Source organism: Zerene cesonia, unplaced genomic scaffold (genome assembly GCF_012273895.1).
Source record: "Zerene cesonia ecotype Mississippi unplaced genomic scaffold, Zerene_cesonia_1.1 Zces_u009, whole genome shotgun sequence".
NCBI lineage: Eukaryota > Metazoa > Arthropoda > Insecta > Lepidoptera > Pieridae > Zerene > Zerene cesonia.
The window spans coordinates 643,163-661,245 of NW_024045139.1; the positions used below are offsets into that span (position 1 = coordinate 643,163).

Sequence of the window (18,083 nt, forward strand, 5' to 3'; positions counted from 1 at the left end):
AAAGTCGGCAATGCATTTGTAGAGGCGTAAGGTCTGCAAAGGACCTTATGCCTCTACAAATGTTCATGAGCGGTGGTAGCGCTTACCATCAGGCGACCCACCAGCTCCATTGCCGACTGTAACATAAAAAAAAAAAAAAAAATACAAAAATTATTTTACCCAACATGCTCGAAGGACCTTTTTCCCTTACAAAATTATATTATACAATAACTTTTTTTTACCTATTTGATAATTAGTCTAGACTTTTACTATATTTAAACGAGATTCGATAATTAACGTATTTTTTACCTTTAAAAGATGAAGTACGGATAAATTATTGACAAGATTTTCATTAAAAACTTGTACAGGTAATTACTATTTTATCACTATTCCTTTATCACAGCGATGCCTGTAGCAGAAGCGTTTCCTATATAACCTAAAGTAGATACACTGAAAATAAAGGATCTCTTACAATTAAAACGATTGTATATTCTTCGTATGATATTAATTAAGGTAAAAATTTAATATTCAGCCCCAAACATTTATTTACCGTTTCAAAAACAATCACCGAAATAAAATCTTAAGTACCATATTTAAAATTCCTGTCAATTAATATAAAAAAATCTGCAATTTTTATTAGCATATGACTTGACTTGATATCTATGACTTTACATCATTAAAACGTGATGAAAGAAAATCATTGGGTAAAATATGTATTTATATATTGAAAGATTATTATTTCATTATTATTACAGGCATTATATCTAGTATAAGCACATTACGACGTGTAGCATACATACAAACAATAACATACAGTGAAAAACAATTTAGCAACGATTTAACGTCATGAATAATTATCGTTTATTAAATTGTAAGCAATAATAAGAAATATATGTTAAAATTTAAAAAATATAAAACTTAAAACAGCACGAAATAAATATTTTTCATAAAAAAAGGTTACCGACGTCCCCAGGAGGGAGTTATCGCCCCAGAATGGGGCCAAATGACAACAACACATGAAAAAAATGATGAAAAAAAAATAAAAATGATTTCCTTCATTTTTGGGAACGTCTGTTAATAATTTATCGTATATTCAGAACATGAAAAAAAATATATGAGCATGACAGTAATTCGCGCGCTAAACTAACCGTAGACATTTGTTTTTCATCCGTTCGGATACTCGTACATAAATAAAATCTATCACAATACATAAACGTTATAAACTGTGGAAGCTGCGAATAACTGTTTATATAGCTGTCTTTAAGGCTCCATTATTGCACGAATAAGGTTTCAACCCGAATATATATGTATATATTATATATAAAGTTTGCGCAAACTGCAACTGTAGTAGTGAAACTACGCAAGCATAATGGTGCGTCTAGGCGGACTTAGAGTTTGAAGGGTTTTTCTATTATAGATTATTAATTGAAACAACTTTTAATGTGTTACACAACATAATAATAAAGGATTAAAAATAAAATCACATACATTTAAAAAATATTATAAACAAAAATACATAAATCGAAAATAATTAAGAATGAACAGAAGAATAAACAATTTTTATTAACTTTTATAAAACCCACAAACTCTAAATAACTACACCAATATTAACTACAAAAATCAATAGTTATAAAAAATGAGATTTTTAACCATATTACATAGGCTTTTTATTCTTGGCTGCGATTACAAAATATGCGATTATCTATAGTATCTTGTAATTGGTCTAATTAGATAATTAATATTTTAAAAATAAACAAAAATGTATAAAAAAATAATAATAATATAGGCACAGAAAGTAATAGCAATCATAATAAAACATTAATCACTATAAAACCAGCTATAAAACCCGCCAAAATTGAAAATAAATGAAATACCACAAAATATCGAGTTTCATCTACACACATTAATTTAAAAAAACGCCACAAAAATCTCTTTTTGTATCGATACGTCATTTATATCTTTTAAAGAACTTAATTATACATTATAAAAAACCATCTCGCCTTCATAACATTCACAATTTTCAATAATAACAGAGCAGAAAGACAAAAAAATGGAGAAAAGATGAGAAAGAGTCTAGAAGAGACATCGCAGCCAAAACCTACAGAACTAAGTACAACTGTCATGATATATCAATACTTATCTAACGAATAACGCGATATAAATATATTTATATACAATAAAAGTAAAATAAACTATCACAAGCTATTTGAACTTATAAATACTGTACGCCGAATATTATATTGATCTTTTAACGGTAATAAATCATCGGTTTTAATCACTAAGCGGTTTTAAAAGTAAAAAAATCGACCAAAACTGTTTGTTCTATAGACATCATTAGCTCTATGGTTCAAGAACAAACCGTTATTTTCCGCAAACCCGCACTTGGCCGACATCCATAAATAGCATTTAATCTCAAAGCTGTAAATATGCTGCAATATAATAATATAACCGTGATATAAAACCGTTAAGTTCGTTTAAACAGCAGGCTGAAAGCGTTATCTCAATAGGTGGTACAATGGCATTATGGCACCGATAATTTTGTTTGTATCTCATATTTTAATACTGCTATTTAAACCTTCTCTGTTTTAAAATATAATATATTATCTGAAACTAAGTTTTTATATTTTCACAATTGCACTTAAAATCGGTTAAACGACCTTTACTAAATAACATAATGTTTATCAATCATATAATGAAATCATTGCAATCTTTATAAAAGTTACTTGGGATTTTTTTTAGTTTAATTTAAGCTAAAAGATGACAAATAAAATTTATTACAGTTAATTTAATAAAGACAGAAAAACCACATTTAACAAATTACACGTCAGCGCTTATAGCAACAGAACAATAATTGGTAATAATAATAAATTATACAAGGAATCATGATGGATATAAAGATACAAAATTTAGCTAAATAGTGGTATTTTTAATTGACGCATATATCGTTATATGACAGTAAGTTTTGAACTTAATTTAAATTTCGCTAATTACACTAACGAGATATGTTATGTTAACAATAACAAGCAGACGACACAACTATTTATGTTATAACAATATTCGCTACGTTTAATTTAAAAGTTACACTAATAAACAAGCAATTTTGATGAGATCTTTCCCTAGTTCCGAAACGTTTTAATCTCTACAGAGACGTGTTGCTCCGCCGACGGTCGGCGGCCGACTGGCCAATGTCGCGTGATCATGCTCTTTATTTAACTGTTAGACAAGGACAGAGTGACACGCGTGTTACGTACAAGAAAAGGATAGATAGCGAGATATTTTTACATCTACCTTCTTGCGAAATGAAACTTTTAATTACACTAAAGTACCAACTGATAAGTTATCTTTCGTACTACATACACTTTCTAGTTTCAATTAATTCGTAAAACATTAAAAAAATCGCCAACTGCTTCGTTCGTTTATTACTTTAGCAGTATTTACTATGGAAAAATGTGGCAGTATATTTGTGAATGTTGGCACCACGTTATTTCTTTGTGACAACTACGACATTTACACTTAATATTAGTAAATCCATATAAATAAGTTAAGTATATTACTCACCATTATACTATATTTCGATATCGTTATTGTAAAAATTAAAAAATTATCATTTTATAAAAAAGCGATTATAAGTACGAGTGGTGTACAGTGATACAGTAAGCTAGCGAAAACATCCAATTTGCAACCGTGTACATACATACATACAAATTTTTAACAATTCACTTAAATAGGAATGATTTGTTTGCCGTGAAAGTTTAATACTTTACGATTATACTTATTAACCGATATATAAAATTAATGACAATTAAACATTAATATATAAATACTGAATCATCCAAGACGTGAGCTGGTCTATCGGCCGCGGAGAGTTTTATTCGCCCGTGTCGACCCATTTCGCCTCTTCCGCTATTCTATCCATGCAATTGCATAGGAATTGATACTGGAATAAAAATATATGAGTGTTATTACGACACAGATTCAAAAATAACAGGACAATTTTCATTAGCTTTTGTGAATTAATAAACTTTGATTTTCGAGAGTGGGGAGAATAATTCAAAATATTAGATTTATTTAAATTTTCATGTTAAATTAATTCAAAATATTGCTGTATAATAATATTCAAGATTTTTTTTTTGTCAACTTTGAAAGGTTGAAATATGGCATAACATTTAATCCGTGGTTTTGATTGAGATCAACTTCGGTTTCAGAAACGTCGAATATGATTAGTTCTCACTAATTTAAATACGGCAAATAATACAGAAATCGTTAAGGTTTTCATTTCAAAATCTGTAGCATTAAATGTGCAGGTTGGGAATGAAATTCGATAGATAAACATTTGTATTTATAATAGTGATGAAATGAAGTGTGTATGAAGTGCGGTACAGTGCATCTGCAACGAGTGAATGAAGTGTTTTATCACAACAGTAACAGTGTCTGCGACGAGTGTATGACATCGAGTAGTGTAACAGTGCGTCTGTTCGTGCGTGCGGCGTGTTGCAGTATAGCGGGGCGGGGTGCGGTGCGGGTGCGGGGTGCGGGGTGCTTGCGCACTCACGTAGGGCGTGTGCAGCAGCAGCGCGCGCGGGCGCTCGCGGCGCTCGCGGCGGTACAGCAGCGCGGCCGCGCCCGCCTCGTCGTCCGCGCGCCACGACACCACCTCGCGCCACGCCACGCGCTCCTCCCCCCCGCCCGCGCCCCCCGCGCCGCCCAGCTGCAGCCCCGCCCAGCCGAGCGCGAGCGGGTGCGGGGCGGGCGGCGCGGGGGCGGGCGGCGCGGCGGGCGGCGGGAAGGCGACGTGGCCGTAGCCGGGCAGCGAGCGCGCGAGCGCGAGGTAGTCGCGCGCGCGCCGCACGTCCTGCAGCGCCTTGAGCTGGTAGAGGCGCGCGCCCGCGCAGCACACGCCGCGGTTCACGTCCTCCACCGCCTGCGGGGACCGAACGCTTAGCGCCCGCGCACGCGCCGCTTCGACCACTCAAAGCGGCGCGTACACTACATTACCCTACACCATGACATGCAACCGTTTTCACCAAAACAGATGTGAAAATGATTCTGCCAGTATTAACATAAGTGTGGTTTGAATGAGATGAAGAAGAACTGTACGATCTAAATTAAAATTAAACTACATATAGTCTAACTAGCTGTTCACCCCGGCTTCGACCGTAATACATACACAGCTTATGCCAATCAGTGAAGTTGCAACTTTTTAATAACGAAAGAATTTTTAAAATCGGTTCAATGCGAATAAAAAACACGAAAGCGTCCCTATATGATATTAATGTCGATAAAAATCTTATCGACTAACGCATTTTTTTTATTTTTACACTAGCTCCCATCTTCTATGAGCCTTTTTGTTTTTAATGAGGTAATCTTACATAGATACCCAGAACCTCCAGTGAATAAATTGCTCGTGGGTTATATCAAATTCCTACTGACTAAAACCCCTCCGTGTTGCCGCATAAGAGAATGGGCCACGGGTATTTGTTGGATTCGTCCGCCACCACCTCGACATTTTCCATGTCCCTTTAAAAGTTTATAACCACCCGCAGACATTACCTGCCAAAATATAAACTCGGCGGCCTTGGGGTCCTCCTCGACGACGGAGAGCTCGATCTGCGGGTTGAACAGCCACTTGCGCAGCGCCAGGCAGCTGGACGACGCGGTCGAGTAGTTCTGGATGTACAGCGAGTGCGGACACTCGTTCGGCTGCAGCTTGCGCTCTGCCGTATATGTACGGGGATGATTAGTTGATGATAAGACATATTACATGCATACGAAATATATATAAAAAAAAAATATGACCTTGAACTATTTGTTAGCTCATTAAAATTGCATACATACAGAAATATAAAATAATATAAATAATAAATAGCGGTCCGCCCCGGCTTCGCCCGTGGTACATATATAGCCTTAAGCCTTCCTCTATAAATGGGTTATCTAAAACTAAACGTAATTTTTTGAATTGATTTGAAAACGGACCAGTAGTACCTGAGATTAAACAAACAAACAAACTTTAGCTTTATAATATTAGAGTATTAGTATAGATTCCCAGTTCATTCGCTCATTCCCATCGTCAACTGTTTCCTTCTTCTTTATCCCTTAAAAGCGGGTAAAGCATTTACAGTAGTGATCGCTTACCATCAGGCAAACAACCAGCTCAGTTTCCCGCTATTACCTACATAAAAAAAAAACAAACTCACCAAAATTATATTCCACGATTTCAAACAAATAGAAGTATTTCTGCACACTAGCGGACAGGCCGATCTTCTCGCACACAGCCCTGTACACGTCGTCGGCGTTCGTCGACTTCAGCACGGACACCGTGACCACGGCCTTGTCCGGTAACAGCACCTTGAGGTCCACGGGCGACGGGTTGGACGAGTCGTCCGAGTCAGTGAGGAACTCTTGTACCGCATCCGATTCTGCGATCACGCGAACTGCGCATACCTGAAACAGTTTTTATAGAGTTGCCATGACAAAATTCAATTTAAAGTGGTAGAATGATTGTAATGAATGTGTGTCACCTCGAGTGAGGAAAAATATCCTAATTATTGTTTTTTCTGTAATTGCAAAACGTTCAAAAAACTTTAATCTAAGGGTTCATAAGAGATATTTTAGAAAAGGTAAATATATATGTATTGTCATGAAAATGGAATTAGATTAATGGTTAGTTTCAGAGATTAGAAAGACAGAACTTATCCGGAATTGTCAAAATTGGCATAGTCATAATATGTATATGCTTATCTGTAGCCCAACATTTTTAATTGCCATAGAAAATCAATCCATGTATTTCTCATCTGTTTCTCTCACAAAATCTATCCTATTGTAATTATTTATAGTTCACCGTTTTCCAAACCCATGGTAAATATTAAAACTATGTTAAAACAATTCAAATGTCCTACTTGTTGTAGAAGCCTATAAGACGTCTAATTGAATAAATAAATGTATGAGTTTGAGTTTACCTTCTCTAAATACTGTTCTAGACCCCTTCTTCTCGCATCTAACTGTTGTTCGCTGAGTGTGAATGGCCATTTCCCGGGCAGTTTCGGGAAATTGAAGCCTGAAACACGCGAAATACACTTATAAGTAATCTTCTTATATTAACATTGTATTATAACCTTTACAAAAATGTTTGAAGTCGCAGAGAAAGAAGGTATCTTGACTGAACAATCGAACCTTATTCTAACATTTAAATGACTAGCTGTGCGCCCCGACTGCGCTTGTATATAATCTGTGTCACTCATAGAAGTTGCTGTTTTGTAATGGTAAAATAATTTTTGAAATCAGTCCAGCAATAGTTCCCTTGTTATAATATTAGTGTAGATTGATGTCTGCTGATAAATCTCTTGATGTCTTTACTACAATAATATTGACTTTCAAATGACTGCGAGACAATTAATCATGATATGGTAACTCGTAAATTAACTAGTTATCTTTAACAAAAACTGAACCGCTTCTCAGAACTAGACCAAATCCAAATAGGACCACAATAAAAGAGCTATCAAAATCGACCTCATTTTGAAGTATTTTAAAGAAAAAAATTGTAGCTAGTTAAGTACCATGATATCACATTCCAAATCATGCTTCCAATTTTTAGCCAACCAGATCTTTCCTTACCAATAAACTCCTTCCTCAATATCTGATGCAGCGCTGCGAACTCCCTGTACCGGCGACTACACAGATGCCTCCCGGCCATGTGCACGTTGAAGGCCACGTACGACCTCCCTGTACTCCTCTCCATCACCACCCTGTAGTCCGGTATCGACACTGGCAGGGATCTCTTGTCCGTGTAGTCGTAACGTTGGTACACTGTGGCGCGGGAGTTGGCAGCGCCGCCGATGACGCCAATCGGCGCTGAACCGTCGTCGCATGGCTCTAGACGCTCGGCCTCCTGGTGACAATATCATATTGTGAGACCTGGTGAACGCCCTGGTGTATTAACGTTTTTGGATAACATCTAAGCCGCTTAGCCGCTTCGATGTAGACCGCTGGATATTGTATTACCTATAAATTAACGTGAATTGAGCGTCCTGCAGGTGAATGATTACGATGATACTATTTTATCTATCCGTGTAATAATTATGATAAATGATGATAAAATCTGGAAAATTCTAAAAGCTAGAAGGTTCAGGTTGAAAAAAGCGCAAGTTGAATGGAAATTGAGCTTCACTACTCTTTTGAAAACATTCTCACTGTTTTCATGCATCAATTATTATCAACTTGCACTTTTGCGACGCCACGACGCTTACTTCTGGATGGACGATGGATGACACCTAAAAATTTGTTGTCACATAAATGATGCTGATATATAATTATAGTTTCATACCTTTGGCGTAACAGATATGACAGTCAGAGTCAAGCAGTCCCCGCCGGACTTGATGAGATCAACGACCTGTTTATGTGTTGCACCCTCGACGTTCACACCATTGCTGTAAAGAAAAATATTTAGAATTAATTACTAACATTTTTTATGCCATGAGCGGGTAACCGAGCTGGTGGTTCGCCTGATGGTAAACGATCACCACCGCCCATGAACGTTCGAGAGGCAGTGCCTCTGCGAATGCGCTGCCCGCTGTTAAGGATGAAGCCATAAGGGAAGGACTGACGACTGGATGAAGGAATGGACTGGGAAGGGTGAGAAAACGGGTCGCCGGCTCCCCCACCCGTCGTACGAAACGCATTAGCATGCTAGTATTTCACGCCCCTTTTCTGTGGGGGTGTGGTACTTCCCCGGTGCTAAATAGCTCAATTCGTGCCGAAGCGTGCAAGAATTTCATTTTAATTAAAACTGGGCTAATTGTGATTAGTTGTATTATGTATTCTCCTTCGTGATGAAAGTAGCTGAGCTTATTAAATATAATTTTGTTACTTGTAAGGCTTTATATAACAATTTTAAGCTAGTGACACGGAACTGAATATACCTAACCTTATTTATTTTTATATAAATAATAATTAATACACTGTAATGGAAAAAGATGGAGCACATCTAATTCCGGACGCGCCACAATCACATCCTTCGCCCACAGCTTATCTTATGTAATCCTGCTCTAAATAAATGTATAACACAATTCTATTGTTCGTGCTATTTTTAATATCCGTTTATCTAATGGCGTCATAATTACATTTATTGTGTACGATATTACGATACTCAAATCCCTTTATAGGTACTTTACTAGCCGGTATCTTGCTTTAGCAATGGTTAGGGTGTCGATTTACATACATCAGGTTTTCGAAAGATATATATAATAAACTAAAGTTTATTTAGATTTTTTTTTAACTACTAACTAGCTAACTTCAGACGATTTAAAGTAGGGGCTAATTAGTTATTGCTTAGGAACCTTATGTTATTTATCGCGAATCAAGTCATAGGTAAAATTAGTCTTCCCTTAAACAAATTCATTGTTATAAAATCATTCTACATAATACTAATCACCATAAACCATTTAAAACAAAGCTCAACAGCTACAAGGTACGAATAAAATTTAATATAAATTTGTTCATTTAGGAAAATCGATATTTATATGCAAGTAACAATGCGGTTTTTGCTCAGAGGATCTTAAGAAATTTTTACTCTATTCGTAATTGATGTTAACATAACATTATATGTATATTTTTTCTGTATCAAAACCGTTTCTGTTTGTTTATTTATATAACATTAAGAAATCACGAACAAAATTTTCTCGCCTGGTAATTACTGGCTTGTCTGTGGGAAAAACCGTACCATTCAGATGTCGTATCTTACCTCTCTCTGTCGGTTAATTACCATACAATCTAGATATGATTTTTAAATTCCCTACAATTTTATGAAACACACCATATTTTCTTCAAACTACTCTCTGATTAATGATTTCTTACTAATGTGTATTGCTTTGTATTCTTATTTGTCAATTGTTGACAATTCCTATTTGTTTTATTCGTTGTTGTTGTGTATGTATGTTAATAATAATAATAACCATATCCCAAATATGCATCTTTATTTAAAACAAAACACAACATCATAAAAATTATATACACACAATGCATCATTTTAATAGGTATTCGAATAATATATCTACACTAATATTATAAAGAGGGAACTTTTGTATTTTTGTATGTTTGTAACGTTTTCACGCAAAAACCACTAGACCGATTTCAAAAATTATTCCACCCTTAGAAAGATGCAGTTTCTCTGAGTTACATAGGCTTGTATCATACGCGAAGCCGGGGCGAACAGCTAATTATTCATAATGATGCATAGGGTATACACACCTCACTAATGCTACAGTTTGTCCTGGCCCTTCCAAATCGTATATTTCAAAACCAGTATTATCACAATAATAGAAACAGTATCGAAAATCGCCCCTCCCACCTCTTTGGAGAGACATGTCGAATCATAACCACACAATCAATTTAATACGACGCAATTTATTACCAATTTATTTTAATAATAACACACGATTAGAATGCACACACACTCACATCACTTACAGCTATAGAAACAAATGAGATACCAAACACAAAATATGTAATTACACTAACTAATTACAGCCAAATATTCAATACACTACATGCTCAAATATCCACACAGGTGCCACCAACAGAACTCAACAGTCAATGAAATATAAACACAACAAATTGAACAAACGAGTGAACTATATTACGACGTTCACCCACTTACACAAAATATCATTGAGAACAACGAAATTGACATAAGATAAACATGTGTTAGCATGATGAAATAGTTATAAACATTGCAATGCATTTGTGCTGTAAGTGGGCAATAATCAGGGATGCTTTTATAAACTAAACCATAATAGAAACTCTGCACCTTATAAGACTCTAATGAGTCGACTTCATAAAAAGTGTATAAACAAAATTATATAAATATACTCCCATCTTGAAAGAGCTAAAAGTGGTGCCGATGAAATGATCAGACTATAAGATGATATCTGATACTTCACAATTTTTGAATATAAGATAATTATAAGTTTAAAAATCCTTCGATATAATTTTTTTTTCTTTATGTACTTACTTAAAGGTAAGTGTTATATTTTTTTAAGTCTTCCACAAAAAACGAAAGTTTGTGTATGTTTTTTCCTCTTTCACGCAAAAAACAACTGAACTGATTGCAATGAAATTTGGTACGTAGACAGCTGGACAACTGGAATATCATACACAACTTTTTATCGCGATATTCCTACGGGATACGGACTTGCGGGTGAAAAACCGCGGAGCACAGCTAGTAGAAAATAAACTTAATAATATTCAAATCTTCGAATTTTTATTTAAAATACAAGTCAATAACTTTGACTGAACTGCTTCTATTTTCAATAAATCTACATAAAATACTTCATAGACATATTAAAAGAAAATAGTTGAAAACCTTAGGTCAAATGTAAACTGGGTTATAATCATCCCATCCTTATCCCTATCTCCTTAAAAACAGGCAGCACATTCGCAGAGGCACCTTTTTGAATGAGCTGCCCGCCCATGCATTGCCCACATCTAATCAATCTACAACACAGCCAATACTATACTAAATTTACAATTCAATGTGTTTCTATGATTATTTAACAATTTATATGTTTGTGTAAAATTATAGAACAAATAATAAACTCATGTTGCATACAGTTTACATTTAACCATCCACATTATGCCATACAATGTAACATAACATATTGATTTTAACTCTATTTGCATTGTGTTTTACAAATACACAGTCCATAGCAAGAGTACATAATTTCTAGTACTGATAACAAATTAAATGGGTTACTAGACCATTATTAGCACTAGATTAAATATCAAATGCGTATGTAAATGCATAAGGTCAATAGGTTCTAAGTATTTACCAGTTAACTAGATATATCTCGCTTTATGTTCTTTGTGGGAATTGTAGATAATTTTTGTTACAAATTCTATTATTTATTGTACAATATTTTAAAAGTTTGAAATAAAATTTGTTATTTAATTTTTTTATAACTACTTAGTAAACTTTAAAACAACTATGCTGATTTTGAAAAATATATCACCAGGAGAAAGTTTTACGTTATTTATGAATCACAAAGCCTTAAATTTTAGGTATTTATCCCCAACAGTAGGAGGAGCCTGGTTGTAGAACTCAAAAGAATCACATCAATTGGTTGAAAACCCAGATAATTAATTCCAATAGAGAACCTGTTTTTTTTTGGTAAGAAATGATTGTTTTGGGTATATCAGTTAGAAAGAGTTAAAACAACTGATATATCAAGCACAATTGATAAATCAAAAGTACAAATAATTTTGATGAAATCAACATAAAACTGAGGTTGCATTGTTTTATTATGAGTTGGTGTTGAATAACAATTTTATATGATGATGTGCATGTTTTATAACTTTTAAAATAGGTATGACTCAACATTTTTTCTGATTTTTTTAAATAATCGCTCATTATAGCCTCTTTACCTTTTGGAAGGTCTATAATAAAAGTTTTTTTTGCATATTAAATATATTTATATTATATGCAAACTATAGTTTCGCCTATTAATTTTTAGATTTTATTAAAATTAAGTATAACTATATAATAAAATTCCTTCGCATTGAAACTTGACGAAACTTAATTTTAAATACAATGCAATATGTGAATTTTTAAAAAGGAATCATTAGCTTGAAGCTATACAGAAAAGTAGTCAGAATCATCACATATTACATAAAATTAAAAAATTATTTAACTTTGAAAGGACTAATGATAATTATCTATTATGTAAAAAAATCAATTGCAGCAAACCAAATAATAACCAATTTCAGTAAGCATGTAACAGAATTGAATCACAGTAACAAGTTTATGTAACATAGGATCAAAACAAATTTGGTAGCAATATGGCTTTTAACTAATTAATTTTAACCTTTATCAACCACAACATAGTTAATTTATAGTTTTCGTAAATGCATATTTATCCACAAAAACATTCTTGAAGAAAATTATAATATATGGGAATAATATGTAATATTATATCCAATAATTGGATTAATTTAAAAGTTTCACACAAATGAATGTTTAGAAAACTTGCTCCAAGGAACTGGTTTGATTCATTGCCTGTTATGTTAAAAGCATTCTCGTTTTATAATATACCAATAATTTTATTCTGTATCATGTTACGACCGGCAGGGCGGCAGCAAAGCAAACAAGTGGATTACTCTAAAAAAATTATCTTACTGAATAAAACTATTGAAAATGTTATTTTGGCTGTACTTACACTTCTAGTATCCTGTCTCCTTTTCTTATACCAGCTTGTTCCGCTGCTCCCTGTTCGAGAACAGCGCTGACGTGCTGCAAAGGAGCATAAAGCTCACCATTGATCGACCTCAACTGCCCACCCTCAGACACTTGACCGCGCACATTAAAACCAAAACCTGTCTCTGTTTTGTAAATAGTAACGCGACGGGGGCCACTGTTTGGTATCAAATTCTTATTATTTCGTTCAGGCCTAACAATACTGTTATTATCAGTTTCTGTCTCGGCCATTTTGGACAACTGATTGCACAGACTGCACCAGTGATGAGACAACGTCTCTTTTCACAGACAAAAAATCTACAGTTTGATAAAGGATTAAAACCTACCTACCTAGGTAGGAACATGCATTACACGTATTAAGGCAGATATTTCTCAGTAATTATTGTAGGGGTTGAAGTTTCATAATTTTACAATAAAAATGAACAAAAGTGGAGTTAGTGAACTGAGTTTTTAAAAATAATAAAATGAATTAATTATTATTTATTCCAAAATTTCAAACTGTGTGTTAGATTGCCTACTCATAACCAAGGTATAACTGTCTTAATAAAGTGTAATTTTATGTCGAAATACTAAATTTTCATTAAACTAGTTGTGAGCATAAAATATAAAAAATATTTAAATATTTAAAATTACTAAATCAAAAAAGAAATACCATGACTAACAATCTTAGATCACTTTTAAAACAAAATAATTTTTACAATTGATGTGCTACTGCAGTAAAAAATATGAAAAATAGATATTTATTGGACATTTAAATAATTTATGAATTATTTACATTCAAGTTAGTTAGAAAAAAACTCATAGGTAGATACAGAAAGATACTAAATAAAAACGCACCCGGCGTGGTAAAACAGTAATTTAGTTCAAATTTAAACTACTAGGTGGCATATAAATCGAACTACCGAAACAACGTGGTACTGGTGCAAGAAAAATTTCACACATCAAAATCAGCTGTGAATATCAGTATGGCCGCTCATCTAGCAAAAAAATAAAATCGGATTTTTATTTTATTTTATTTTCAAAACTTACGCAAAAAATAGGAAAGTTCAGCAGAAGTGTTTGAATTTTAGTTGTGTTTTATTTAACTAGTGTCGGTGTTGATGTTGACTAAATGTGTTGCGTCATGACAGAATAGCCTCTCACTGACAAACAAATACAATAAAAAATTGTAACCACGGATTACGGCAAACTTGCAGCATTTCCATTACATTCGTGTTTCGTTTTGGCTTGTTTATCGCGGGCTGATGTGAATCGTGCACGTAGATTTTGAAAACGCAAGATCATGACTAGCATTCGACTAAGTTTCATTTCGGTGGGCAGAATCGCCGTGAGGAGAAATTCGCAGTTGACATCGGGTGAGTTGATTCAAGTTTTTTTATACTAAATTGGCTGTTTTCCAACAAAGTACGTCGCAATTCCGATACTCGTGTAAACCGTGTTTGATAATAATACGTCATGCTTAAAACACGTATTTGCCATTTCGCTTACGGCGTTCGATAAATATTCAATGTTTTAGATGATAGTTAGCAATCCCAGCGGTGTCGAGGTTCCATGAGAAGGTCAATAACATTAAAATTGTATAACATGACATTGAAATGTAAGATTTTTGAATAAATGCACACTAAATGTTGTGAGATTCATCGAAATATATAATGAATGTTATTGGTTATCGTGCTATTTTTACGTCGTAAACAACAATTTTATAAGAGGCTTATCGTAAACAACTACTTGAAGCAGTTCGTGTGCATATGATATAAATTATTCAGTAAGTAATAAAACAGGATGTTTTGGTGGAACCAATTAGTGATTCGAAAATTAGTAAGACTGCTCAATTTGCTATGCACCAATTCTTATTAGACAAATTGATTATACAAAACATTGCATTGGTACTTAAATGCTAATAAAGCAATTATTCCTTTTAGAAAAGTGCAAATAGGTATATTGGTTAGCTACTTAACATTTAGTTGATTAAATTATTGACTTGCTAATTAATTACGTACCAGTCCAGAGTACCTGAAACATTTGTGAATATAGAAGATTAAGAGCTCAAATGCACAGCTGTTTTAATATACTTAATGTCCAGGTATATCTAAATTATATCATACTAGCTCCTTTGACAGTATCCATATCATTAGTTAATATCATAATAGAATCATCAATAATCATCATAGAACTTGGTGGCATAATTTTGATTCCCTGTGGTATGCTAATCACCTATTTGTCTGTAAAGAAAATCAATCAACATATTCATCTCATTCCCCACAAAACTTCACTTTTCTAGCTCCTTAAAAAAAAAAATCACCAATCCTAAATAAACTCATAAAAATCATTTCACCTTTGTTGTTGCTGTACACTTAAGTGGTGTAACAGTCAAACATGATTTTTAATTTAAGAAATTGAAAAAAGGTTACATACATTTTATGTAGACCTAACTGATTTAACAATGACTATAACAACATTTGCCAGGTCTTCTCCAAGGTCACCAAGATACAGTTTACCATCATACATCCTTCAAAGAAATAGTTAAGTAGTCTAGCACAGTTGGGCAATAAAATTTTGCGCATAGCAATAATAAGCAAAAGAAGGCTGGTCTAATCTGAATTTATTCAGGTCAAATAATAATCAGGTTCATTAAACTGATTAACTGATTGTTTACTTTTCAGTGCAGGTCAAAACTCTGTTACTAGTTGTTTGTAATAGTTTTAATGAACTTATAAGTGTATAGATATTTTATTTATAAATCAATCTGCTTATCTAATCCTCTTTCAATAATCACTTTTCTAATAAAAAAAAATGTTATATGAATTAAATAGATTAGAGTTAATTAATCCACTATATCTCATTTGCCTGCTTGTTTGTTGTTTTATGTATTAACTCTACGCAGTTAATACATAAATTGAGGGGTACTATGGAACGATCTATGATCATTGATTAGTTTTATTATGAGCAAAGCGTGGCTTGAAGCCAGGGCCTCGCTGCTAGATGAGGTGATGTATTGTAAATGCAAGTGGTCGAGGTACATTTGACGTTGTTAATAAATTCATGAATTGGCGACCTTGAACAAGCAAAACTTTGCCACAATTTTTTTTATAAAGTAAAAAGCTACTTTGTAGTATGATGTTTTCCATTTTACATTGAATCAACCAAAAGTAAGAATAATCGAAATAAGCTTAATATATTCAAACAAAACAACAACAAAGAAACCAGCTTGGAACCAGTTTTGCTAATAATAACATAAAGTCTCTATGAAGACGGTTTTTTTTTAACATTTTGATACAGATCAACACGTGCAATAATCTTGGACAGATCTGAGAACTGTAAATTGTGTATTTAAGTGTACTATTTTTGAGTTTGAAAATATACTCTTAAAGTCAGATATATCATATTCAATTATATAATAACTGCACTTGGGTAACTAATTAAAATAAAATTGTTGATTTTATTTTTAGTATGTTTAGGTTTTGTTTTCCTCAATAAATGGACTATTGGACATATGTTTTTCATGTAAGCTTTAAGAAACAAACAACACCTTAGCATTATTAATTATAATAGTTGTAGTGGTGTTTATACCACAATTTATCATGTGTCCGTCTCTATCTGGTCTATGTCTATGGTGTATCTGCTCCATAGTTGGCTAGTCTCTGTCGAGATTTGCCGCCATGACCGAAATACGATTATATGTCATGATCATATGATAAGCGACGAATTCTACCGTGCACTGCGCGTGAACTCCGTCAATAATGTTCCCAAATAATTATGTAAATAATAACAATCCAGATAAAACGCATTTTCGTATCAAAAATTTAAAGATCACTTATTTTTACTACACTATTAGATTATACTAGTATTTAAATTTCTAATATATAAAATTCTCGTGTCACAGTTTTCGTTGCCATACTCCTCCGAAACGGCTTGATCGATTTTGATGAAATATTTGATTTTTGTGCTTATCCGGTATCTATGAGAATCGGCCAACATCTATTTTTCATACCCCTAAATGATAAGAGTAAGGCAGAACAGCGTTTGCCGGGTGCAGCTAGTATTTTCTAAAAGAAAAACGAATTAAATGTAATTTTTGTAAGAGCAATTCAGATTATAATATGTAGGTACCTACTAGAGAATGCGGTGTTATTATTTAAAGCTTAGCTACTTAGGGCGTAAACTAATGTCCCGATTTTGTTTTAAAACAACCGGCCAGGAACATTAGTCATGTAAACTTTTTGCTTGTGGAATTTATTCTTTAAGTTCTTTTTTAAATAAGCGGGAAATGCTTTCTTTTTATTTTCAAACGGAGAAGTATCTAAATAAAATAAGTTATATGTAAAATTTTAAGCAATGAAGTTTATGTAAATATTATTTTTATAGCTGTATAGTGCGTTTCAGAGTCCAGTGTATCAGGTTGTTCACCTTCGGTCTTGTCATTGAGCTAGGATAAAATCACGTCAATCGCATTGCTTAAAAACATGAAATCATAGTAGTTTGTTAAATCACTGCATATAAGAGTAATAAAGTGATACTAGCTAGCCCTATCGCGCGGTTTCATCTGCGGAGATTCATGTGGACAAAAGCAAGCGAATACTCGCTATAAGAATATATAGCTTATGTTTTATTCTGTGACATAAACTATGACTGCCAACTTTAATTAAAATCCGTTTGATGTTTAACGCGTCAAAGAGTAACAAACATACATAACTACATTCATCCATCCTCACGAGCTTTCGCATTTATATTTTATACTATTAATAGGATAATACAAAATTATGTATTTGTAACGTTATATTTATTTTATTTATTTATTTATTTAATAAAAAGAAAACTTACAGCTATAAGTACAGTTGTAGTAAAATGAAAAAAGAAAATA

The 18,083-nt window shown here is 33.5% G+C and overlaps 2 protein-coding genes across 8 annotated transcripts in view; one reads left to right on the top strand and one right to left on the bottom strand.

The window, feature by feature from the left end:
* Positions 1–143: 143 nt before the first annotated feature.
* LOC119839175 (sorting nexin-27) lies at positions 144–13,473 on the bottom strand. 2 transcript variants are annotated; one of them, XM_038365384.1, is made up of 8 exons: positions 13,185–13,473; positions 8,300–8,402; positions 7,591–7,864; positions 6,936–7,033; positions 6,174–6,420; positions 5,530–5,693; positions 4,532–4,900; positions 144–3,916 (listed from the first exon to the last, which is right to left on the bottom strand). In XM_038365384.1, the coding sequence occupies exons 1-8, from the start codon at positions 13,451–13,453 to the stop codon at positions 3,848–3,850; spliced, it is 1,593 nt and encodes a 530-aa protein (XP_038221312.1). In that variant the 5' UTR covers positions 13,454–13,473; the 3' UTR covers positions 144–3,847. The 2 variants fall into 2 exon arrangements, with proteins under 2 accessions (XP_038221312.1, XP_038221313.1); XM_038365385.1 differs by lacking the exon at positions 13,185–13,473 and adding an exon at positions 10,222–10,544.
* A 668-nt stretch (positions 13,474–14,141) lies between these two features.
* LOC119839165 (ATP-dependent Clp protease ATP-binding subunit clpX-like, mitochondrial) overlaps positions 14,142–18,083 on the top strand; it is a 28,344-nt gene continuing 24,402 nt past the window's right edge. For 3 of the 6 annotated variants that reach the window (XM_038365366.1, XM_038365368.1, XM_038365369.1), the window contains exon 1: positions 14,142–14,577. In XM_038365366.1, coding sequence (XP_038221294.1) covers positions 14,505–14,577 — 73 coding nt within the window. In that variant the 5' untranslated portion in view covers positions 14,142–14,504. The remainder of the gene's footprint in view (positions 14,578–18,083) is intronic. The other 3 variants (XR_005288238.1, XR_005288239.1, XM_038365370.1) reach the window with 2 other exon arrangements.